We start from the raw sequence: 25782 nt of genomic DNA, 5'->3' as shown, positions 1-25782 counted from the left end.
AGAGGTCAAGACTGACTTTCTCATTGCAAAATCCAATAGTTAGTTCTTGGTTCTCCTCTTATTTGGTCTACAAGCCACCTTCATACAGTTGGTCACCCAGTCCTTCTTGACATACTTTTGTATTTATATTCTCTCTTTCGGGGATCCCTGGGTGGTGCAGCGGTTTAGCGCCTGCCTTTGGCCCAGGGCGCGATCCTGGAGACCTGGGATCGAATCCCACGTCGGGCTCCCGGTGCATGGAGCCTGCTTCTCCCTCTGCCTATGTCTCTGCCTCTCTCTCTCTGTGTGACTATCATAAATAAATAAAAAATTAAAAAAATATATTCTCTCTTTCTTCTTCACAATCTCCTTTGATATTTTCCTTTTTTCTGCACTACATCCAAGTCTCTGTCCTTGGGGCTCTTCTATTCTCTACCTACCTTCACTCTGTTGGTGATTACATTTAATCTCATGGCTTTAAATACCATTTTTATGCCTATATCTCCAGCCCAGATCTTCCAAACCCTGGATTTGTGTTTTCAGCTGCTTGTTCAACATTTCCAATTGAAAGTCTGATAGCTCAAACTCAACACATTCAAATCCAATTCCTGCTTTCCCCCTCCCTATCTAGCGCACATGTGCCAAGCATGTTCCTCCTATAACCTTCCCTTTGCAGTTGATGGCAACTCTGTCCTTCTACTTGGAGTCATGTTTAATTAACTCTTATCTTTCTCTCATCCAATCCATCAAGAAATTCTGTTGGTTCTTCTTTCAAAATAGATATAGACTCTTCTGCTTCTTCTACCTTGATCTGAGCCATCTTCAATTTTTGCTGAGATGACTAGAGCAGACTCCTAACTGGTCTCTGTGCTGCCACCCTGGCACCTCCTACAGTCTGTTCTCTATTTGGAAGCTGGACTGATCCTTTAAAGTTCTAAATCAGCCACTTCTTTGCTCAAAACCCTGCAAAGGGTTCCCATATCACTTTAAGTAAAAGCAGCACTCACAGTGGCTGTTAAGTACTGTTTTATCTGACCCCCGTAACTTCTCTGACCTTTCCTACAATCTCTTGCTCCTTTACTTCACTCTAGATACATTGACCATCTTATTATTCAGTACGCTGTGCACTCTCCCTCATTAGGCCTTTGCATTAGCTATTCCCTGTTTCCAGCACTTGTCCCTCATATACCCATGAGCTAAATCTCTTAGATCCTTTAAATTTTTGCTCAGATGTCATCTTGTCAAATCCCACCCTGACCACCCTATTTAAAATGGCAATCCATAGGGGCACCTGGGTGACTCAGTCAGTTGAGCATCTGCCTTTGGCTTAGGTCATGATCCCGGGGTCCTGGGACTGAGCTCCCCCTTGGGCTCCCTGCTCAGTGGGAAGTCTGCTTCTCCCTCATTCTCCACCCCTCTCCCTGCTCTCTCTCTGAAATGAATAAATAAAATTGAAGATAAATAAAATGGCAATGCACCCCTCCATCTCTACACTCCCAATTCCTTATCCTACTCTTTTTTTTTAACCCCTGTAGCATGCAACATCCTTTAACATACTACTTTATATGAGTGATCTTCTACCCCTAAAATATAAGTGCCATAGGGCAGGAATTGTTTTATGTTTCGTTCATTTTTGTGTCTCAGTAACCAAGAACAGTAGCTGGAACACAGTGGGCCCCAGTAAATACCTGTTGAATCAATGCTCATCTAGTTTTAGGCTTGATCACAGAGCACAGACGACTGACAGGTTGAGTTCAATGAGCAGTAATTTCATCTCTAGCACCTGATATGTACAGAATCTTTCTCGGCTCATTACCGACACTTCTACCCTGTCAGGTGTTCTCCTCATGAGTGACTAGTCTTGCAAAATTCTACCAACTTTATAAAATAAAAAGTTTAAAGAGGTTAAAAAAAAAAAAAGAAGACCAAAATAGCAAAAAGTCAGTTCTCTCACTTTCCTCCTGCCCTGAGTTATGTAGAAAGAAAGGAATCTTAGAGCACCGTGTTTTCTTCTCCAAGTGTCTCTCCCTCAGTTTGATTCCTTGATCTCTGGGCTCTGGGGTCTGGTTTTAGGAAGTGTTCTGGATGAGGCCAAATGCTTTGTGCCCAGGGGCCCCCAAGTAAACGAGTCTCCACTTCTCTCCCCCAATCTAAAATTTGATTTACTGGGATCCCTGGGTGGCGCAGCGGTTTGGCGCCTGCCTTTGGCCCAGGGCGCGATCCTGGAGACCCGGGATCGAGTCCCACGTCAGGCTCCCGGTGCATAGAGCCTGCTTCTCCCTCTGCCTGTGTCTCTGCCTCTCTCTCTCTCTCTCTCTCTCTCTCTCTCTGACTATCATAAAGAAATAAAAATTAAAAAATAAAATAAAATAAAATTTGATTTACTGAGCTTCTTTTTGTCAGCTTCTCAGAGCTTCTCTTCTTGAGCCAAACCCAAATGTGGCCTAACTACTACATTTATTGCTTCTCCTAGGATTTCTCTGGCTTTCTGCCTTCAGTGCTCCTTATGACCTCAGTGAAAATGTTTCTACTTCTGTGAAACCTGCCCCTTAGTTCCTTTTATGTTCTTCAGGTGATGTTGCCTCTCTGGTTGTGTTTATTTAAAAATTTTAAAAAGATTTATTAATTTATTTTAGAGGGGGGGCAGAGGGAGAGGGAGAGAGATTCTCAAGCAGACTCCCCGCTGTGCATGGAGCCTGATGTGGGACTCGATCTTACGACCCTGAGATTAGGACCTGAGCAGAGAAACCCAAGAGTCAGATGCTTAACCAAGTGAGCCACCCAGGCACCCCTCTGATTGCATTTATCATAGTGCCCATTTCCCTCCTCTCCGAACTAGATCCCAGGTTATTAGGAATTTGATTGAGAAACTAATTCCTGCTATTTATGGTGCTGTCCCTATTCACTGTTGCCTCTTGTTGCTGTGGTAAGGCTCTTTCTGAACCAGATCAGGCCTGGGCATAAGAAGTGGGCAGAGGCTAAGGGCCCTGCATAAAAGGTTGCTATTGTGTAGGGAATGAGCTGGGTGCAGTGACCATTAGGTGACCATTAGGTGTAAAACATTGTCCTGATACAGACACACACGTGCTAACAACTGCAGGGAGCTCCTTTAACACTCAGGGCTCTCTGTGAAAGATATGTTCCTCAAAACCTGGGGACCTGGCCTCTTGCACTAGATATCTACATGCTGCACGGTCTCTTTATCATGGTTGGCTTTTATTTCCTTGCCCCTCTCTGCTTTATTCTCCCTCAGATCTTACAAAAGCCACCTCGGTAGTTAGAGACAACATAAGTGGAAACGGAGGATAGCTGACTTGGCCAAGTGTCTCCTTAGCCTTTCTCCCATGCCTGCTACCCACCTTCCCTTTGTAGGAAGGAGCTGATACAGTCTCTCGTCCCTTGGTCAGCCATTCCTTTAGAGTCTCCCTCGGGTGCCCTTCTGCTCTTGGCTAGTGGCCTTTGGGTTGGAACCGGGGTGAGGGCTGTTACTCCCTGGGGTGGGAATCACAGGGAATAAAATTCCTCTCCCACCCTCTTCCTCTGTTTTGGTGGGTTGGAGGGCCAAAGCCTTGACAGATAATGTTTTATTATTAGCAGGTGTTCAAGATGCCCTGTAACCAGAGCCTAAGTTTTGTCCTTCCTCCATCCCTCACCTGGAGATGAACCCCGGAGTAGCTCTTCTGTTGCCTAGGGTCAACCTGGTGTCAGGGCTGCCTGTTCTCGCCTCCTAACTGGGCCTGAGGATAGGAGTTTAGCAAACTCAGTGGGAATCTTAAACCCACAAGATTATGGCTTCCTGCAAGGAAGTGGGGAGTGTATCAGTAGGAAGCGCTAAATTAGGTAACCAGGGCATCCTGTCCTCCTCGGTGAAACCTAGATCCAAAAGAGTGTGAGATGTACTATACCTAGAAATGATCTTAGAGTACGTGGACTGTGGCCAGGAGAGAGGACAAGGAGTGGAAATGTCCTGGGCTGAAGGACTGAGGTCTCAGGAAGCGGCTTTTACCCTCAGGCCTGATCATATCCTTTTAGGAAACCTTCCTTCATGTCAGACCTGTCTTGACTCCTGCAGATTCACGCTTCTCTCTTTCTCCAGATCCCATCTCCCACCCTCAGTTCCCCCATAGTGTGACCACACTCCTATTCTGAGTCAAGCTCTGACTTGAAGTGTATCTTCCAACCTCCACTCCATCTCCCTGTACCCCACCTTCCTCTGGTAGCTCTTTAAGGCCTTGGTAGGCCCTGCTCAATTTTTCCTAGGCGCTGGATTTTAGAGTCACCATTGGACACTTCTAGGTCATGTCCCCCCACTGCTATCCCAGCCATGGGTTTAACAGGTGTCTTGTTGTGAATGAATATTTTGAGGTCAACTGGTGGCAGATAACTGGGGCCTAGCAATTGAGCTTCTAGCACTGTAACTTCCTAACCCACAACCTGCCAGTCCTCTCTTCTTTCTGGGAAGTGACTTTGTATCACCCCCACCCCCCCAATTTTTTTTTCTAGAACCTCTGGCTCCTTGGAATCCTTGCCATCTTTAAACTCAAGGTCCAGAGGGGCCAGGCACTGGTTCAAGTCTGGAGAGCATGTTCCTCAAACAGACTTATTGTGCTTGGGCTCTGGTATCTGCTCACTGCAGATACTATGTAAAATGATTTTCACATTTTCACTGGGATGTTTGATTTCATCTGGTTTTCACTGTGTCTTTTAAAATATTTTCACTATAAAATATTTGATACCTATTAAAGAAAATACACGATGTATCTAAGGCATGAAGGGTAAGAAAACAAATACTGCATACCCACCAGCCACTGCGTTTTTAAGCAACTAACAGTAATATTCAGTTCCTTTCCTCATGTCTCCTTTCCCCTTTACCCTCAGTGGGTTTAGAATAGTGAAAGAGCAGCTGGAGAAGCCTTGAGGGTCATTCTGTTTCCTTCTCCACAGAATGCCTACATCTGCCTACTGAGAGTTTAGGCATTGACCATGAATGTTACTTTTATAACAAGAAAGCTGTTCAGGACACAGTTTATCCCTCACAGTCCCTCCCTGCCCCCAATAAAATGGCTTATCTATTTAAGATGCGTTTCCCAAGAGGACCTTTGACAGCTTTGGTGTCTTCTTCTGGCCATGTATATCTCCCTCTTGCCCTTGGCCTCCCCAAACCTAAAGATCCACAGTGATTCAGGTGGTACCAGGACCCATTGATTTTTTCATCCTGCTCCATTTTGTCTGGCTCTTACCAGCTACATATCTAGAGATAAACTGCCCACGTTTGTCTGCCAGGGTTGGCCACATAGGCAGAGGACAAGCACTGTCCCTCTTCCCTAGAGCCATTGGACATTATTGGTGTCTTCTGCAGCAGGCTCACAGATGCTAGCAGAAGCATCTTGACATGATTAAGGCTGTACATAGTCTCAACTATTAAGGAGTTTGTAATCCAGTGAAATATTAATCTGCACAAATATACACAGTATATTAGAGGCCCTCATAAGCTTATCTGTTTAAATATTACCTCAGCGTACACAACTGATGAATCACTGAACTCTACCTTTGAAACTAGTAATACACTCTATGTTAATGAATTGAATTTAAATAAATGAACAAATATTATCTTGGCAATTCATCATAAGGAAAAAAGTTTCCTCCATTAGCTTAAGTGAAGAGAAAATTTACTGAAGAGGCACAGGGAGATCTCTCAGTACTTAATTTCAGGACACTTAACCATGTGTCGCAGGGGCTGGAGAGATGGCTTCTTTCTCTGGGGTCTCAAGATCGCTTATTTATGGCCCACACATTTATAGCTCATTTATAGCACACAGCTTTGACTTACCTGGTTGTTCACTCTGACTAGCTGTGTGGCCTTTCTAATTAACTGTCCACTGTTACCTGGTGAAAGTCTCTACAGTGTTTTTTTAACCCTGGGTCCCATGGTTCCCTTGAGCATCCATGCTTAGAATTCAGGGTTTTGGGGCACCTGCATGGCTCAGTCGGTTAGGCATCTGACTTCAGATCAAGTCATGATCTCAGGGTCCTGGGATCCAGCCCTTTCTCATGCTCCCTGCTCAGCTTGGAGTCTGCTTCTTCTTCTTCCTCTGCCTCTCCCCCTGCTCTTGCTCACTCGCTCTCTCAAATAAATAAATAAATCTTAAAAAACAAAAGAATTCAGGGATTCATGAGTTGGATGGGGGGGATTGCAACCTTATCTTCAGTATCTTGTAACTAAAATTCAGCATTTGGGGATCCCTGGGTGGTGCAGCGGTTTGGCGCCTGCCTTTGGCCCAGGGCGCGATCCTGGAGACCCTGGATCGAATCCCACGTCAGGCTCCCGGTGCATGGAGCCTGCTTCTCCCTCTGCCTGTGTCTCTGCCTCTCTCTCTCTCTGTGTGTGCCTATCATAAATATAAAAAAATAAAATAAAATAAAATTCAGCATTTGCTTCTATTATAAATATAAGCAAGATCCACTACTGCATTAGCAGCATCTATGATTTCTGTCACCAATAGAAATCATAGATTTTTTTAAATTTTTAATTTTCTTTTATTTTTTAAAAGATTTTATTTGTTTATTCATGAGAGACAGAGAGAGAGAGACAGAGATACAGGCAGAGGGAGAAGCAGGCTCCATGCAGGGAGCCTGATGTGGGACTCGATCCTGGGACTTAAGGATCATGCCCTGGGCTGAAGGCAGGCGCCAAACCGCTGAACCACCGATTTTGGGGATCCCCAAAATCATAGATATTTTTATATCATTTTATAGTTGCTACAGATATCATGAAATATAGTTTATGTTCATCACTGTTTGAAATTATGAGTTATTAGACCCACTGCTAAATCTTCTAGTTTAATGTATTAATAAAGAAGCATTATGTTATTATATCACTCATTTAAAAATATTTGAATAGCAGTATTTTAATGAATTGGTTTTCTTTGTAATTTTATATGTTTTATTGTAATGTGTTTTTTTTTGTTTTTGTTTTTGTTTTATTTATGATAGTCACACAGGGAGAGAGAGAGAGGCAGAGACACAGGCAGAGGGAGAAGCAGGCTCCATGCACCGGGAGCCTGACGTGGGATTTGATCCCGGGTCTCCAGGATCACGCCCTGGGCCAAAGGCAGGCGCCAAACCGCTGCGCCACCCAGGGATCCCTTATTGTAATGTTTTTAAAAAGAGTCCTCAACCTTCACTTGACTGTGTAGGAGACGATGGCACACAAAAAAGGCTAAGGACCCATGCTGGGTGGCTTTTGAGTCACATTCCTGATAGAATCTGATTGGTCTAGGGATTGAGTTCTCTTGGGTCAGGTGTCCACCTTGGTCTAATTAGCTGAGTCTAGGGGATGTGATCACGTAATACAGATAAGATCCCCTCATCTTGCCCTTTCATGGGGCACTGTGGGTGACTAGGACACACTTCCAAAGAAGGGAGCTTAACTGAGCAAGCCACCTTAATTTGCTTTGAAGCCATTTGTATTTGATACAGAGAACAGTTTTCTTGCACAGTCATGCTGTGCCATCTATCTAGGAAATATGTGCTGTGGGAACACCTGGCCAGCTCAGTCGGTGGAGCATGCAACTCTTGATCTCTGGGTTGTGAATTCAAGCCCCATGTTGGGTATAGAGATTACTTAAAGTCTTTTTAAAAAATGTGCAGAGTGCTTGAGTGACTCAGTCAGTTAAGCGTCTGCCTTCAGCTCAGGTCATGATCTCAGGGTCCTAGGATAGAGCCCCATATCAGGCTCCCTGTTCAGTACAGAGTCTACTTCTCCTTCCCCTTCTGTGTACTCTCTCTCTCTCTCTCTCTCTCAAATAAACAAAATATTTTTTAAAAAATGTGCTGTTAAAAAAAATGTGCTGTTGATCATCAGAGAAACCAGTAGAATGTGGATAGATCATCATGAATCCAGAAAGAGATCTACTGGTAGTTTAAGTGGCATCATGTTAGTATGGCAAGGAAACACGGTTTGTAATTGGAATAATAGTAAAATTTTAATGCTGAGTGAAAAAAATTCTCCTCTACCTCCCCTCCCCCAGGATCATGGATCCTTGGGAGAGCCACCCTTTCCACATGCATTTTTCTCCTAATTATAGGTTCCATGTTCAATCTGTCATAGATGTGCTCAACATATTCATCCAAGATATGCAGTCATTGTGCCAGGATACAACATGATACTTAACTATCTGCTCAAAGAAGGGCAAAGGACATTAACACTGAGGACAGGCATTCTTCTCACCTGGGGCTGAGTTAGGAATTTGAGTGCAGAGATTTTCAGAGCTTCTCATTTTCCTGGGACAATATCATACATTCCCTACATGACACTTTCTCCTTGCTAGCTTTCCTGCTGTCACACCACTAACTCTAATAGCTCTGGCAGCAGTGATTTGGGCTGGGGGCTGGTGGTTGGCTGGTTCCTGTAAATCTCTCTCCTATTTTCAACTCAATATGCTGTTCTGAATTAATGGACCTATCTTTCCCCCTCCCCCAGTGCCACCTTCATATCAACCACATGGCATTGCTTCTGTTTGCCTCCAGCACAGGTTAAGAGCAGAGAGTTTGGGGAAAATCTCTGACAAAGACAAAAACTCCTCCCTGCTTTTCTGCTGTTCTTTCAGGGCAGGATGGGCATAGACCCGTGTCATAGAACTGAACATATTTCCCTGAACCCACAATCATTCATTTATTTCTTTGGACCTAGAATAATCTGGCTCAAGGGAAAGTGCTATGTAAGTGAATAAGTGTATTTGTTTCTGTGGCCTGAGATTTTTTTCCTTGATCCTGCTTTCGGGAATTATCTCCTGCTATTAAGCAAGGATTTATTCTGTATGTGTGTGTATGTATTTGTGTGTGTGTGTGTGTGTGTGTGTGTGTACTCCTTTGTTTATTTAATAAAGAATTTAAAGCGGCTTTTTCAGTAATCCTTTGAATCTTATTATCTCCCAGTCCCAGTCCTGGAAAACAGTGTTCCCTTCACCTATTCCCAGAGAACTTGGAGCTGAATATTTACTAGAGTCTAATTCAGCATCCTTAGACCTCAGGCTGGCTTTAGCAGGAAACAGCCTTTGGGATGGTCAGGCTCAGTGCTCAACGATAGAGCTCAGACTGTGGGAAGCTGCCATCAGAAAATCTCAGGGCATTGAATTTCAAAAGTACCCAGGGCTCACAACCTCCAGGTCTATTTATTCCTCTCATCTCCCTACCACCAGCGCCCTTCTTACCCCCTATCCCAGTCAGTACATCCTTTGCCTGATACCAATAGTTTTTGCTCTTACAAGCTGATAGGAATAGCTTTATAAAGAAAGAGCCAGAAATGACTCCAGGCTATGCTGTGTGCGCTAACTTAAACTCTACTGGGTTATGGCAATTTTTTTTTCTAGGACTGTAAAAGGACAAAGAACCAAGAGTTCCAGCCTCTTGATTTTTAGACTCAGTGAGGGACTGGCAGTTAAGGGCCCATATCTAACTGGGCTAATTAGTCAAAATAAGGTCCTCAGCCAGGATTGGGGTACACTTCCATTGCAAAGCTCTGAAGCTCTGCAGTGAATATAGACTGTAGACTCCACAGGGCCACGTCTGTGCCCCCAAGGCAAATGCCCAGCACATACCTCCGAGCCTGGCATATTGTAGGCACTAAGTATTTGTAGAATGCACCTGAACTCTAGGAACTGACAGCCTGGTCGAGGAGATAGGAAATGAGTAAACAAAGAAACAGTTGAAAATTACTGAAATTGTTTTGAGGGAAAATAATAGACTTCTGCAAGGACAAATACTTAAGATGATATGGTTGGGGGCCCAAAGAAGTGGGTTTATTTAAACTGAGTTCTGAAAGGTGAGGAGGCACCAGCTTTGAAGGCAGTGAGGGCTAGATATATATATATAAGGAGATGCCCTTAAACCCCTGGCCAGCTAGAAGTCATGCCGAGGAGGAAGTCTGCATGCCTATTTATCTAGATTCTTGGAGGCTATTTATAGAAAAAAAGGAGAGTCTACTGTTGATTCATGGTTAGTGTGTTCACCACGGCCCCCACCCCACACCATTCCTTACATATCCAGCTTTGTTTTATAATGCCTTAGACCTAGCATTATTGACTGGGAATCAAAGGCTCCAGTGTGTGGCTGGCCATGAAGAACAATTATTTGTTTATGCGTCTGAATCCTCAACCAGACTATGAGCTTCTTGAAGGCAGCGAGCTCCATCTCAGCCTCAGGATACAGCACACTATGTGGCATGGTCATCAGTTTTGTTGAATGATTGAGTTAATCATTCGATTAATCATTAATATTTGCTGAGTGCTTTCTATGTGCCAGGCAGCATAGCAAGCACCTCCCATGTATTAGCTCATCTAATCCTCATGATAATTCTATAATTATTCCCAAAGTACCATTGGAGAAACAAAGGCTTAGCAAGATAAAGTGATGGATTTGGGAATTTGAGCAGAAGCATTTTTGACTCTAGAGCCTGTATCATACAGCCGGATTAAAGTGCTTCTGGTTGCCTTCAAGGAGTAGAGATTGCTTAGAATGCTCAAGGGAATGGGATTAATACATTACACATGTGATCTCATGTAACACTTCTCACAACAACCTTCATGGATAGGAATTATTTTACCTGTTTTGTAGAGAGAAAATTGAGGCTCAAGGAGATTAAGTCAGAGGTGCCTCAATGGCTCAGTCAGTCTCTTGATTTCAGATCAGGTCATGACCTCTTGGTCATGGGATCGAGCCCTGCGTCGGGCTCTGTGCTCAGTGCGGATCTGCTTCAGATTTCCTCTCCCTCTCCCCCTGTCTCTCTAATGTAAAAAAAATAAAAATAAAAAAGAAATTTTCAAAAAAGAGATTAACTCACTTAGCTAAGATAATAAAACAAATATGTAAATGACAGGCTTACTTTCAGAGACAGGGCTGCGTGGCTCTGGATCCCGTGCTCTGTCTCCGTTCTGTGTTAACTCCAGTCACTCAGTCACTGGACAAGAATCTGCTACACTGTGTTAAAGTCCTTTAAATGTTGTCCAGGCCTGTTGGGAGCCTGAGAGTCTATTCCTGAAAGAGGAAACAGAGTGGGAAAATGGGAAGCAGATAGGGGGAGAGCAGAGACTTTATCTTTCTTAAGAATCCTTTTTAAAAATTGAGTTATAATTCTTCTACCGTAACATTTACCAGAAATGTGCAATTCGCTGGTTTTACAATATTCACAAGGCTGTGCAGCCATGGCTACTATTTTAATTCCAGAACCTTTTCATCACCCTAAAAAAAGAATCTCTGTACTGATCTGCAGTCATTCCTTATTTCCTCCTACCCCCCAGCTCTAGGAAACCGCTAATCTACTTTGTCTCTATGTGGATTTGCCTATTCTGAATATTTTATACAAATAGAATTATACAAGATGTGGTCTTTTGTGTCTGGCTTCTTTCACTTAGCATTATGTTTTCAAGATTCATCCTCTGAAGCAGGTATCAGTACCTCATTCCTTTTTATGGCAGAATAATATGCCATCATTTTGGGTATAGCACATTTTGTTTATCCATTCATCAGTTGACGAACACTTGCATTGTTTCCACTTTAGGGTTATTATGAATAATGCTGCTGTGAACATTCGTGCATAAGTTTTTGTATGAACATATGTTTTCAGTTCTCTTTGGTAGAGACCTAGCAGTGCAATTGCTAGGTCATATAGTAACTTTACATTTAGCTTTTTGAGGAACTGCCAAATTGCTTTTCATGGTGGGTTATCTTTTATTAATAAATGTTTTAAATTGAAGTGTAAGATGTATATAGAAAAGTGCCCATGTCATAAGCGTATAGCTTGAAGAATTATTACAAAGTGCACATGGCCATATAATCAGTACCCGATCAAGAACTAGAAAGTTTCCAGTGCTCAGTACACACCCCCTCCACAGGATAACCACTATCCTGATTTCTAATATGATAGATTATGTTTGCCGGTTTTGAACTTCATGTAAATGGTATGATACGGTATATACCCCTTTGTGTGTCTGACTTCTTTCACTCAACAAAATGTTCACGAGGTTTATCCATGTTGTGGTCAGCAGTGCTTTGTTAATTTTCATTTCTGGATAATATTTCATTGTAAGATCATACCACAATTCCTTTATCCATTTGCATTGGATATATACATAGAACTGGAAGGGTTGCTTCATAGTTATACACTGGATTTAATAGATCCTGCCAAACAGTCTTCCAAAGCGACTATATCAGTTTGTACTCACACAACTAGCATCTTAGAGTTCTCCTTGTACCACACAACACTTGTATCACCTGCCCCTTCCCTTTTGGCCATTATGGTAAATATGTAGCAGTGCCCTGTTGTGGTTTTAATTTCCCTAAAAACTAATGAGGTCCTATACTTTTTCATGTAATTATTGGTCATTTAGATTTGACCAAGCCTTTGTCAATTTTCTCTTGGATGATTTTGTCTTTTTCGTATTGATTTTTAAGAGTTTTTTCACATATTCTTCTATTCTGGAAATGAGTCCTTTGTTGGTTATGTGTATTATGGGTACTTTCTCCCATTCTGTAGCTGTTTTTGCTTTTAGTGGTGTTCTGTTGATGAGCAGAAGTTCCTAATTCTGGTGTAGTCCAATTCATCAGTCTTTTCTTTTGTGATTTGTGTCCTATTAAACTCTTACCTACCTAAGGTCATGAAGGTCAGGCCCTTATGGTGTGTGTGTGTGTCCGTGGGTGTGTGTATGGGGAGGCAATGCATCACCCTACAGAGTAAAATTTCGCAGGGTGGACAGGACACTGTGTCACCCTACAGGGAGCAGGCAACAGGCGGGGGAGCGGGGAGGGCAGGGAGCCCCGTGAGATGACAGCCACCATGGGCTGTGTTCCCAGCTGTCAAGCGTGTAATCTGGAGTGAAAGAGAATCCCTTTAGTGGTAGAGGTCCTACAGAGAATACTAGCAGATCCTCTAAATCACCTCTGTGCCCTCTAGACCCAACTGACTGTCCTTCTCCCCTCAAACCGGAAAAAAAAAAAAAAAGAAAGGAAAAGAAATCTGTACTCCTGAACAGTGCTTGTGGCCTGGGACAGGGATCCAGAGCCTTCAGAGCCAGGTGCCTGCCTCATAGCTGTGATTTTTGTTGTTATTAAACCTAACACATTTTTTTCTTCCTGATTTTTGCCACACGGTTTCATCTCCATTTGGGAAGAGGATGGTGAGGTGGCTGGACTCGGGAGGGGTGCTTGACCATCGTTCAGACTGGTTGTCTCCCAGACGGGCTGGTCAGAGCCCCTCCCTGAGCCAGAACGGACAGGAGCTGCTTGTTCTTGGAGCAGGAGTAGGAGCTGCTGCTGCAGTTTCTGAGGGGCTCCAAGGATTCCTCCCCCCCAGGAAACCACTCTGGTCCCCCAGCCCCTTTGCTGCTTGTTAGGCGCTCTCCAGACTAGAAAGCCACGGTTTGTGCTGGGGCTGGGTGGGGCCTCAGGGACAGTTTAGGCTCAGCCCTGCAGAGGGGAGGGGTGGCTATGGAGTGAGCAAAGGGTCACAGCTTAGGCTGTACCATTTGCTTGTCACCTTGAGAAGTTCCACCTTGTCTAGCAAAACCCCCTTTCAGAGGCAGCCACCACAAAGGGCTCTTATGAGCACAGCGGCCCCTGCCCCCACTTCCACTTCCACTCCCTTTACCATTATTTTTCTTTTGGGGGCAGAGCTGAGGGGCCTTCCTGCTATGACTTTGAGGGGCTGTACTTATTTTAAAAGGAGATTTAGAGTCTAGAGCCTCCCTGTACCAAGAGACTCCTTTTGCTGATTTTCTAGTACCATTGGAGGACACCCTAAGGCTTGAGTAAGGCTTTCCTTCTCTGGAGGGCCTTTGTCTTTTCCTCTCTCAGCCTCTTGGGCCATTTGGGGATTTAAGAAGCAGGTGAGGGCTAGCTTCTAATACTAGGCCTCAGAACAAGGACCAGCGTCCTTCTGGGGAAGTGGGAGGCGGGGGCAGAAGGGAGAATGCCCATCTCCCTGGGTAACTCTAAGAGGTATTATAGCATGGTGGTAAAAGTGTATGTTCTGGGCTTCAGCCTCCTGGGTCTTCTACTTCAGCATCCTACCACTTTCTAGCTGTGACCTTGGCTGGGTTACTTAACCTCTCTGAGCCTTTGTTTTCTCATATATAAGATGAGAATGATTTTAGTGCCTCATTGACAGGGTTACTATGGAGATTAATTGAGATAACGCATTAAAATGCTTAGCCTCATACCTGGTACACCAGAAGCATCCCAGAATGGTAATCTTACTGATACTATTCAGGCCATGTGTTTGGACATCTCTCTCATGGTCTCTCTTCCCATCTCTTATTCCTCCTCCTCCTCCTCCTCCTCCTCCTCCTCCTCCTCCTCCTTCTTCTTCTTCTTTTTTCAAAGATTTTATTTTTATTTGACAGAGAGAGAGAGAGAGACAGCACTTGTGGGGGGAGCAGCAGAGGAAGAAGGAGAGGCAGATTCCCCACTGAGCAGGGAGCCCCATGCGGGGCTCGATCCCAGGACCTTGAGATCATGACCTGAGCTGCAGGCAGACACTTAACAGACTGAGGCACCCAGGCGGCCCCTCATCTCTCATCTCTTCTGACTGTACAGCCCAGGGAGCTAGCTGGGCCTCAAAGTGGAAACAGAAAAATCTGAATGACATAAGTAGAACTGGACTTTATCTCAAACTGTTTTGAACTGTGCACATATCTTATCTCCATTGCATTTCCAGCACCGAGAGAGAAAGAGAGAGAGAGAGAGAGAAAGGCAGCGAAATGATCCCATAAGAAGGGCAGGCCACAAAGAAAGTGATTTAGCAACTTGAGATCTCATACCTGCAGGCCTGAATGTATGAATGGATGTATGCAGCCATTCCCCCACCTTGTTTTAACGTGAGGAGGGGCCAGGTGGATTGGACTGGATGTGCAGACTCCCAAACACATGATTCCGTTCAGGCCTTTTGTGTCCTCTCCCACGCAGAGCTGGGCGCTGAGTGGGTGGGGGCTCAGGGCCTCAGGGGGAGCTCGGGGCTGCAGGGAGAGCTGGGCCGGGTTAGCCGCACCGCCAGGTCAACGGCGGCTGCCGGAGTGGTCAGGGTAAGGCCTGGCGTGGCCCAGACCCAAACAAAGCTAAAGCAGACCAAACACAGGAGCAGCCTCAGCTGTCTGGTCTTGGCGTGCCATCTCAAGGGCAGCGTGCCTTGGGCGCTTAGGGTACCGTGTGCTCTCCCAAATCAGCGAGATTTGCAATCAGCGGGCTGAGAGACTCAGGGCTGTTCTGTGAGGCCCAAGACAGAGGCTGGATCTTGCCTGAAGCTCTGAAAGAGCTCCTTGGAGAACCGAGCCGCTATGAAATAATTGAAGTGAGGAGGAGGGAGAGGGAGCTGGTGGTCTCTGGGACACCCGGACATCACCGCCCTGTCTCTTTCCTCTGTCCTAGTAACATTTTTTTCTCTCAGACTCTGAAGAAATGCTGAGATTAATCCCATAAAAACACATTTATCTCTTCACAGTGTGCATGATGTGTCTGCAGCTCATGTTTTTCTTCTTTCCAAAGAGCCTTTGTTGAGTGTGTGTGGTTTGGGAATGGAAATGGCATAGTCTCTTGCACAAGGCACACTTGGGGCCAGGAAGTGGTGGTGAGAAGGGGCTCCTGGCTGAAGCATTGTTGGACAAGTTGGGCTACGTGGAATGCTTTTGCTGGAGATTTTTGGGGGGAGCAGGCTGCTTGTGGAGAGGTTAGCTTCACTCTCCACTATGGTACCCACCCCACCAGAAAGAGTATAAGGGGGAGTGAGTGTGAGACCTGGGACCTTGACCTCTGCAGGAGGAGTGTCTTGAACTCTGGGAGAGCAAAGGAGATCTTTGAGAAGCAACAGGGCAGGTTTGGGGGAGATGAGGAGACATAATATATACTGAGCAGGCGACCTTTACATTTTTGCATGTGTGGCCCTTTCCAGTGTCTCACGAAAGTAAGCACTGGTAGGCAGCCTCGTTTTTCTGGACTGAGTGGCAAAGCAAGGATCCAAAGCTAGGACCAAGCCAGGCAGCCTTGGTCCTTACCAGAGTCTCAGGTGGGGCCCCGTGTGTTGATGGTGGACAGGGAGCTATTGGTGGGTTACCAGCTAGGGTTCCCATGACCGTGTGTCCCTGCTCTGGGCGTTGACTAGTCACTGAATTGTTGGAAGAACATATGCTTCGGGCTGTAGCAGGGAAGGGTTAATATTTGGGTCAGACCTGGGTTTTTTTGTATGCACTATAGCATTAAGGCTTTTCTTGAGCCTCCTTGGCACTGGGCCGGGGCCAGGCAAGAAAAGTCTCAGTTTGCCTTACAAAGGAAAAGGACAGATATTTCTGGGTACTTACTCTACTCTCTCATTTAATCCTTTCATGAACCCTGATACAGATATTGTTTGTCTCAGCACCCTCCCCCACCCCACCCCACCCCTGTCCATCTATCCATCCCTCCATTCTCTCTCAAGAAGCAGACCTTGACAAGTGTAATAACTGCCCAAAGTGTTCCCACTAGCAGGTAGACCTAAGGTACAAATTTGGGTCTTTGGGTTCTCAAGCCAGCCCTTAAAGCTTGTTTCAACTTCTCTTTTTTCTTCGAAGAATTTTTTTCCTAATCCCTGGATAATCTTGCTGCTTCCTCTTTGAGTGAGAAGCCACTTGTGGCTTTCTCTTTTTAAACTGTGATACTTCCCCTGGGCGTTGGGTTCATCTTTCCTTCTGCTCTCACCCTTTTGCTACTAAAGCTGGGTCTGTGCTATGGACCTAGGGGTCATTTCAGGTTTTCTTTGGTCTAGGGATTTATTTTAGGTTTCTGGGTCATTCCCCTGTGACATCTACCTTCTGCCCTGGAGTGGAGTGATCCTTGACTCCACTTGAATGATACACCTCACTCCATCAGCAAATCTTGCCGGCCATGCCTTCAGATATACCCAGAATCTGGTCACTTCACGCCACCTCCCTTGCTGCCACTCAGGCCCAGGCTCCCACCACCTTCCACCTGGTCACCCTAGCAGACTTCTAGCAAATTTGCCCACTTGGTCTCTTGTCCTTCAACACTCAGAATGATGCTTTTAAAATGTAAATCAGATCATTTCACTCCCCTAGAAGCTCTAATGGCTTCCCATCTCACGGAACAAGCTAACATGCTACATTAACTCGCGTTTTCAAATAAACACACAGACATGAATGCACCAACCTGCCTTGCTCATCCTCCGATACTGGGTGACCATCTAACTGATTGTGCTAACTGGGACCTAATAAGAGAGAAAGAGACCTCTATTAATAAACAGCAACAGGCGTGAGCCAGGGCTGGACCCAGGCACACTGGGAATCTGGTCCCTTGACCCAGATAGCCATGTGGATCATTCTCTCACTTCTGTTTGGGTCTTTTAAGAACATTACCCTGTCAGCGAGGCCTTCTTTGGCCTCTATTCAGAATTGTAACACATTCCAGTCCTTATCTTATAGTGCCTGTGCCGATGTATTTTTCCCTGTGGTGCTGTCACCATCTGATAGCATGTATGTGTATGTTTTAACTAGCTATGTGTTTGTTTTTGACCGCCCCCCCCCCCAGAATGTAGACTTCAAGAGGGCAGGGGATTTTTTTTCTTTTTTATCTCTTGTTCAATCTGTTATATCCCTCGCATCTCAATCATCCTAAACACTGTAGATGGTTAGTAAATATTTGTTGGGTGAATGGATTGAGGGTGAAGAGGAGCGCTGGGGAGGAGTTCTGTTGGTAGAGTCTTTCCCAGTAGAGTCCTCATCCTAAACCATTTTTTTGTTGTTGTTCTTCTCTATTTATCTTGGTAACCCTTTGGCAATGTGAGACGTTAGAAGAAGTTTCCAATGTGCCCTTAACTCTAAACGGAGCTGGTGATGAAAATGTCCATGATTTCCTAAAGGGAGGCTTGAGCTGTTTAGGGCAGGGAGTTTGTGAGAGCTACTGGCATAGTTTACCAAGTTGCGAGTTAAGAGGGAAGAGAGGAACTCCTACCCTCAGGAAGTTGTGTGTTGGGGGCCCTGCCCTGAAGGGTGTGCTACTATGATGATTGAGAGTTGCACCCGGCTTCTGGGGCTAGTGCTAGTCCAGAAGACCTGCTCAAGGCTGATGCTGGGGAGTTCCAGTTGGCGTGCTTCCACTCTCTCTTCTGTCCCCTACACCTGTCTCCTGGGCCTTGGGCCCACATTGGTAGGGTGAGCAGTATGTCAGGGTCCAGCCTTTCCTTACTCAGGATTCTAAAGGTTTCTTTCCTGAAACAGCCTCAGGGAAAGAAAGGATGGAGAGTAGGGTGGGAAATCTGACTTTCTTTTCTTTCTTTCTTTCTTTCTTTCTTTCTTTCTTTCTTTCTTTCTTTCTTTCTTTCTTTCAAGATTTTATTTATTTATTTGAGAGAACTCTAGCAGGGGCTGGAGGGGCAGAGGGAGAGGGAAAAGCAGGCTCCCCTGAGCAGGGAGCTCAACTCAGGGCTCTATCTCAGGACCCCGAGATCATGACCTGAGCTGAAGGCAGATGCTTAACCAACTGAGCCACTCATTAGCCACTTCCTAATGGAAAGCGACAATTGGATCTCTCCAGCAGATCCTGCTGGGGTCAGAGAACAGGAGGGAGTCTTGGATTCCTGGACCACTGGAAGTGAGTCTGAGACCTTCCAGCGGCGATGGGAGTAACACACACATCTCCGCTAAAGAGGGGAGTTTGGGCACTAGGAACCGATGTGGGCTGCAGTAGGGAAAAGGACGAGAAATAAAATGCCCTATAGGATTTCTGTAGCTTTGATTTTCCTAGAGTTCCTGAGATGGCCAGACAGCAGGGGCCAGAGTCCCAGTGAACTGGAAATGGGAAAGCAGTGTAGCTCTGTGTCCCCTGGAGGGTCAGAGTCTAGCAGTTCAGTTAGTGAAGAGGTTCAAAACGGAGCAGGCAGTCTACAAAGGCAAACCCAGAGGATGCTTCTGACCCCTCACCCTGGATTCAGTATTCATTTGGAGCCCAGCAAACCTTGGCAAGCTCAGGTGTAGTAGAGAAAGCCACTTGGTGAAACAAAAGGAAACTCCCAGGGGCATGGCCTTAGTTCAGAAAACCAAGCCCTTAGCAACCTGGAGGGTATGAATTTAGCCTTCTGGTCTTATTTCCCACAAGGTACATCAACATATCCCGTCTTTTCACACCTTTGTGCTTCAAATACTTCTCCACATTCCCGGTGGGACTTTGCAAGGCTAGACGGATACCTCCTCCCCTTGGTCCCCCCTTCTTCCCCCCAGGCTTTTTGCAGGACCATCAGAATTCCTCCCTTTCTTCTTCTCTGGGTTATTACCTTTTCTTTATAACTCTGTGACAGCACAACGCTTGGAAAAAAACCCTAAATCTGCCCGTTCCACGCACTTGAACTTAAACTCTTGGAGGCAGGGACTCTGTCTTACTTAACCTGTAACTAACTCAGTCCCGTTCTGAGGAGAGAGGGAAGCCTGCATCTCTCCCGGAGTGCCTAACTCACAGCAGGATCTCAATAGCCTTTTGCTGCGTAGAATTGATTCTGGGTTAATCAGATGAACGCATTCCACAGTAGACCGACCTGTCTCCTCTGCCCTCCCCGCTCTGGGCAGTGACCCGCTTTGCGGCTGGTACACCTTGCTCCTGGCTCCTTCGTACTTATGGCAGGGGGCACTGCTGTTTGCTTTTCTTAGGCCTGACCGGCCTTTGATCTCGGCCGCCTGCCCCAGCTCCCAGCACAGGAAGCCAGTGTTCCTCCCTCCCAGGCCCAGGGGCCTTTCTGCTTCCTTTGCCTTGCATCTCGTGAGGATCACGCCTAGGGAATCAGTGATGATGGGAATGACTGGGATTGAGGGAGGGCCTCAGCCCCTGAGGGTTCCAGGTAGGGCCAGCTTCTCAGGGAGAACCTCCAGATTCTCTGTTCACTTCTTTGCTGTCACCTGCCAGGGCTTAGTCCTGAGCTGGATGACAACTGAGGCGAGCCATCAGCAATGTAGGCGCAGGTGTATGTGACCCTGGGAAAGGCTGTCTGGCCCTTTTGACTAAAACTCTGCCGTGTAGAGAGGTGAATAGGGGAGTCATTATATGTGTCAGCCCTGAGGCCACCCTGTCTGGATTCTGATCCTGCTCCACTGCTATCTAGTTGGAGCCACCTCAGTAAAATGGGATCATACTAGTGCCTACCATGTTCATTCATTCACGGGTAGTTATAGAGCCCCTACGACAGTCCAGGTGCCAGGGAAACAGGGAATAAGACCAAATGGGTGAATACATTTAAATGCTTAGGACAGTGTCTAGCACACAGTAAATATGCAGCAAATGTACCAATGTTCTTTCCTTCTTTTTTAAAAAAGATTTTATTTATTTATTTATTTATTTGTTTGTTTGTTTGTTTGTTTATTTGAGAGAGAAAGAGAGAGAGAGAGCATGAGCCTGGGGTAGGAGCAGAGGGAGAGGGAGAAGCAGGCTTCCCACTGAGCAGGGAGCCCAATGCAGGGACTCGATCCCAGAACCCTGAGATCATGACCCAAGGCAAAGGCAGACACTTAGCCAACTGAACCACCCAGGCACCTCCCAATATTCTGTTTCTAGTACTTTTCTGAGAGTACTCAGGTGGGATAACTTTTGACAACAACTGCAGGACCAGATCTCTCGGAGACAGGGAAGGACAGAGGAAGGCCCAGGATATAGGTTCTGTCTTTGGACTTAGGCTCAGGACGGCACTGGCTTTCGTGGCCTCTCATTTCTGCCCCTTCATTTTGAGACTCAGTACAGGAGCTGGCTAAAGATCGCCCTAGAAGACGTAGGAGTCTATTTGGTTCCATGGAAAGGGCAGCAAGGGGTGACCTGGGACTGCTGAGATTTTGCCTCACCTATTTGTACAGAGAGCACCGTGCCCACCAAGCTGCGTGTGGAGAAGCCTACGAGAGGCAGGCCACGTTTCTTGAGCAATCTGAAGTGAGGTCCTGGAGACATGAGAGATAAGGAAGGAGACCAGCTGTTGGCCTCTCCACTGTCAGGGCTCTCAGGCTGTAGGGGACGTAGGTGGAGCTGCAAGAGGACAGGACTTGGAGGAGCTGACACTGAGGAGCATGGGCATGGGAAGGAATGGTGCACGGCCTGAGAGTTTGCCTTCATTTCCAGTTTGCTCCTCCGGGCTCTTTTATCTCTGCTGTGATTGCTGGCCAGGAGCAACCGCGTTCTGACTCAAGTCTCCTGATTCATTATCTGTGGTTTCCAGTGAAAGTCCAAACCTGATACAGTCCTTACAGAAGGTCAGGGTGGAGTACAAATGGATGCTACATTTCCTGGGAATCTGCAAGTATTTCAGCCACCATCATACTCAGGGGGAGATAATCGTGACTGGTGCAGTGCAGCACACTGCTTCTCCTGCTTTCTCGCCTCCGTCCTTCTCCCACGGAGAGTCTTCAGAAATGAATGCCTTTATAGCACAGAGCAAGTGCCCTTGAGGCGAGATGCAGGTCGGTCCAGGATTCTTGGGTTGGTGCCCTGTGAGCTACTGGCATGGCCTCCCCGGAGACCTGCTAGCTTGGCTAGCCTCCTCGGAGACCTGCTAGCTTGGAGCCATGATGATGTGCGCGCACAGGTGAAGTAATTCTGGGTCCTTTCTAAGACCATAAAGCGCAGCCAGTTTGGGGACCCCTGGATACCATACGCCTTCAACTCATTTTTACTGCACTTTGCTCTGCCTTCCGCCATCACTCTGAGTCTGTTAAGCCAAGTGTACAAAACCCGAACTAGGCAAAGCATTTTCCTGTGGTTGTAAAACCGCGGTTCATTCACAGCAAAGGAAACAGGTGAATAGAGTGTGATGATGGAAATATTTCTCAACTTTCTTCCCATCATCACCTTGCTCAGGAACCTTCCTCTTTTATTTTTTATTTTTATTTATTTATTCATGAGAGACACAGAGAGGGAGGTAGAGACATAGGCAGAGGGAGAAGCAGGCTCCCTGGCGGGGAGCCCGATGTGGGACTCGATCCCCAGGATCATGACCTGAGCTCAAGGCAGATGCTTAACTGACTGAACCACCCAAGCACCCCCCTCCATATAAATTCTTTTGGGGCTGATGCCAGTCCTTCCAGTGGGATATCAAACTCCTTTTATCTGGCAATACAGGATAACCAGTGACTGCATCTCTTCTCTCCTGTAGAAACGACCAGAGGCATGCAGTGTAGGCAACGGAAGACTCTTTGTCACAAATTTACAGAGTCTGTATATGGCAGTCACCAGACAAGAGATCCAAGTGAGACAGGAGCATCTGGGCACCGGTAAGTAGCTCCAGGGATATTTGGTTTCCCTGGGTGTAGAGTTAAGGTGTAAGGTTGTACACCATCCAAAATGGTAGCTCTAGCCTCTTGCGACTATCTAAATTTAAATTAAATACAAATGAAACAAAATGAAAAATACCTCTCCTCATTTGCTGTAGCCACGTCTGAAATGCTCAGTAGCCACATGTGGCCGGCGGCTACCAAGTCTGACAGCACAGATGCAAAACATTTCCCTCATTGCAGAAACTTCTGTTGGAACTGGTCTTGGTGCTTAGGAGAATTAGTGAGAGGACCAGGAGAAAGATTCATCTCTCTACCTGAGACCTGGTAGGAGACGTCTGTTGACATCAAAGAAACTCTTATCCTATGTAGTTAAAGTGGGCCTGGAGAACCTTCAGAGTAGAAACAGGGCTTGCTGAGGATGAGCTGGAAGTTGGATTTGTGGCTACTTCTGTCTGTTTATATATTAATACTAAACCCTGGCCTCAGTCAGAATGCTTGGTAAATGCTAATGCCTCCTTGGTAAGAAGAAGGCATTTATCACAGTCTTCCCTTGGTCTTTCTGATTTCAGAGGACCTTCAGCCATCAAGCAGTGCCTCCCCACCAGGAGCTGAAAACCAACTTGTGAACCAGCCAGAAGAGCTGATCTCTTCGGCACCATCCCTCCCAGTGCCTGAGAAAGAGTCCACAGTGAGTCATGTATCTGTAGCCTGAGAGCCAGAGATCCTTGGAGTTGTCACCTAGTTGATGCTGCCTGAACAATATTGGAGGATATTTGTAACCAGGCCATCAGATTACACATTTATAGATGGGGAGTCATGGTCTTTCATGTCTTACCTTGGTATTTCCTCTCTGCAATTCCTGTACTGAGTGAAGGACCTTGACTCCTTTTCTGCCTTATCCCACTTCCAGGGATGGTCTGTGAGGTTGTTCCTCAGGGTAGAAGGGCTGTACGCATGGCATAGAGTCCTCTATCACATTCGTTGCCTGACATAGACTTCAAAACACCTGTTTCAGCCACTCATCCCAACCAGAGCCACAGGAGCAAGAAGGTCCCTCCTGACTTATGTGGATCTGTTCAAAACCTCTATTAATTTGGGTTCCTTTTCTTTCTAGGGTACTTCAGGCTCTAGGCAGAGGCCTCAGCTGTCAAAAGTGAAGAGGAAGAAGCTAAGGGGGCTCTTCAGTTAACCTGTCACTGTCTCAACTGCTGAGGACGGACTTGGAGAATGGTTTCCTCGTGGCACCTTGAAAGGAGCTCCCATAGCAGCAGTATCTCCGAGACAGTGTTATATAGTCAGAGTCCCCGCTCCAAGGGTGAAATAGCAGGAGTTCATGTGCACAGGCATGGGTCCTGTTAACCCAGGGAATCTTGGCTCACACCCATTGGGCATTGACCTTCCCTATCCAAGTGGAAGCCAGCTTCTGAGAACCCCATACCTTCCTCTCTTTTGTTGGAGGTTCTCCAGACCCAGGATCCTCCCATGGACTTTAGGTACAGAGGGCAAGTCAGCCAAAACGCACACATGCTCAGGAAGCCTCATATACCTTTCTCAAGAGTCCCTTGCCAGTCCCAGGTGCTCCTCAGAGACGCACTTCTCTTTTAAGCCTGGAATAAAAAATCCTCTGCTTTCGAGATTGCTTATTCTGTGGAACACAGAACCAACTTCTTTCACTTTACTGGGCCCCACCCATTGTTGTCTCTAGATGAAGTTTAGGCTCTCGATTTGCTCCTTCAGATTCTTCTCATGCTTCTCTCGTGTGGCCTACACTAAGCCTCCATTTGGGAACTTTGATCTCGAGAACTCTCTCCGTGCTGGACACAGCACAGAACAGATTGCTGCTATTCTCCTTTGCCCAACTTCATGTAGGGTGTTTTTTTGTTTTTCTGTCTGTTTCCAAGGCATAGACAACAGACTAAACCACAATATGGGATTGAAATTATAAAGAGCTCTGAGCACAAGGGCTGAGGTAGTTTCCCACTGGAGTGGGAAAGAAAGGGATTTTATTCTCCCATCCTTCATGTCACTTCAAATAACATGGTAACTAGGAGAATTTGAAAAGATAGGACAGCAGGGAACAGAAATGGCCACAGAATTCTCAGAATTGGCCTAGAGAATGAATAGTGCTTCACAGGGGGGAAAAAAAAAAGGTGAAGTTTGGGAACGGATGCCTGGGTGGCTCAGTGGTTAAGGGTGTGGCTTGGGTTCAGGGCGTGATCCTGGGGTCCTGGGATCGAGTCCTGCATTGGGTTCCCCACAGGGAGCCTGCTTCTCCCTCTGCCTATGTCTCTGTCTCTCTCTTGAATAAATAAAAATCTTAAAAAAAAAAAAGGCAAAGTTTGTAGGAGATAGGCAGCATCTTAGAAAGCCAGCTCTATGGGCCTATCTGGCAAGATTTAGGAGACCAGGATTGGCGAAGTCCCTTGGACTTTTCTGCTATGTTTTCTCTATAGGTAAGACCATCTGAAACATTACTTTGGAGAGACAGGAAAAAAGTAGAGCTCAGATGTTTGCTGAGAGCTGTTAGGTGGAGGAAGGAATCGGGGCAGAACCCACGGAGGCCTTTACTGGTTTATTTACTTACAATGATCAAGCCTCCTTCTCCCCATGCCTTCGTGGTCTGGGACGGGTATTTCTGTCCTTCTTTCAGGTCACGGGGAAGAGGACAACCCAAGCAATAGTAAAATAATAATGATTATAATAAGAACATCACTAATAATAAGCAGCTAACAGTTACTGAGCAGTTAATATACACCACATGCTCTAATAAGTGCCTGACATCGAATCCTCACAGCATCATATGAGGAAGATACTGTTAACCCACTTGGAAATAGAGTCTTGAAGTGGTTAAGTGACTTATCAAAGGTCACACAGCTAATAAGTAACCACCAGCATTTGAACCCAGACTTCTGAGTTCTTAACTGCATTTATTTATGTATGACTGACATTTTCTGGGAAGGGTGTTAGGCCTTCGTCCCCGTCTTCCATGTAACCATCCTTCTCCTCTGCCCCTGCTCCTGTCAGTGGGATCTTCTAGCTCCCACTGGCTCTTCACAGCAGGAGCCTCTGGGGGCTCCAGGACCCCCCATGCTTTTACTGGGCAGGGGAGCCTGAGAACTCCACCAGGGCTCATTCTCAGGTACCACTGATAGTGCTGCCTCCAGACCACAGCGCCCCAGGATATGCCCCCCAGTCGTGACTGTCATTGAAGTGATCTGGGGACAACATGAAAACAATCCATCAGGTGGCTCACTTTGTCCTTTAATTTCTTTTTGGCATAATTTAGATAGCCAGATTTGGGCATATGAAAGTATGAGACCACATGGACTTGCCCAGCAATCTGAGGGGAAATCAGGCTGCTTCACCCTGGATGATCCCTCTATGCTAAGACTACCATCTTAAGAGCATGTATATTTTTTCCCTAGTTTTTCTTTTTTTTTTTTTTTTAAGTAGGCTCCACACCAACCGTGGAGCCCAGTGTGGGGCTTGAACTCACAACCAAGATCAAGAATCACTCAACCGCCTA

General features: G+C 46.0%; 1 protein-coding gene across 3 annotated transcripts in view; it reads left to right on the top strand.

Moving 5' to 3' along the window:
• NHEJ1 (non-homologous end joining factor 1) overlaps positions 1-23890 on the top strand; it is an 83282-nt gene extending 59392 nt beyond the window's left edge. For all 3 annotated transcript variants that reach the window (XM_055345505.1, XM_055345504.1, XM_055345506.1), the window contains exons 6-8: positions 22136-22253; positions 22826-22944; positions 23371-23890. In XM_055345505.1, coding sequence (XP_055201480.1) covers positions 22136-22253; positions 22826-22944; positions 23371-23445 — 312 coding nt within the window. In that variant the 3' untranslated portion in view covers positions 23446-23890. The remainder of the gene's footprint in view (positions 1-22135; positions 22254-22825; positions 22945-23370) is intronic.
• The last annotated feature ends 1892 nt before the right edge of the window (positions 23891-25782 follow it).

Source organism: Nyctereutes procyonoides, unplaced genomic scaffold (assembly GCF_905146905.1).
Source record: "Nyctereutes procyonoides isolate TBG_1078 unplaced genomic scaffold, NYPRO_anot_genome, whole genome shotgun sequence".
Taxonomy (NCBI): Eukaryota; Metazoa; Chordata; class Mammalia; order Carnivora; family Canidae; genus Nyctereutes; species Nyctereutes procyonoides.
Note: the sequence above shows the minus strand (reverse complement) of the source record. Positions and strands in the feature narration are given on the sequence as shown.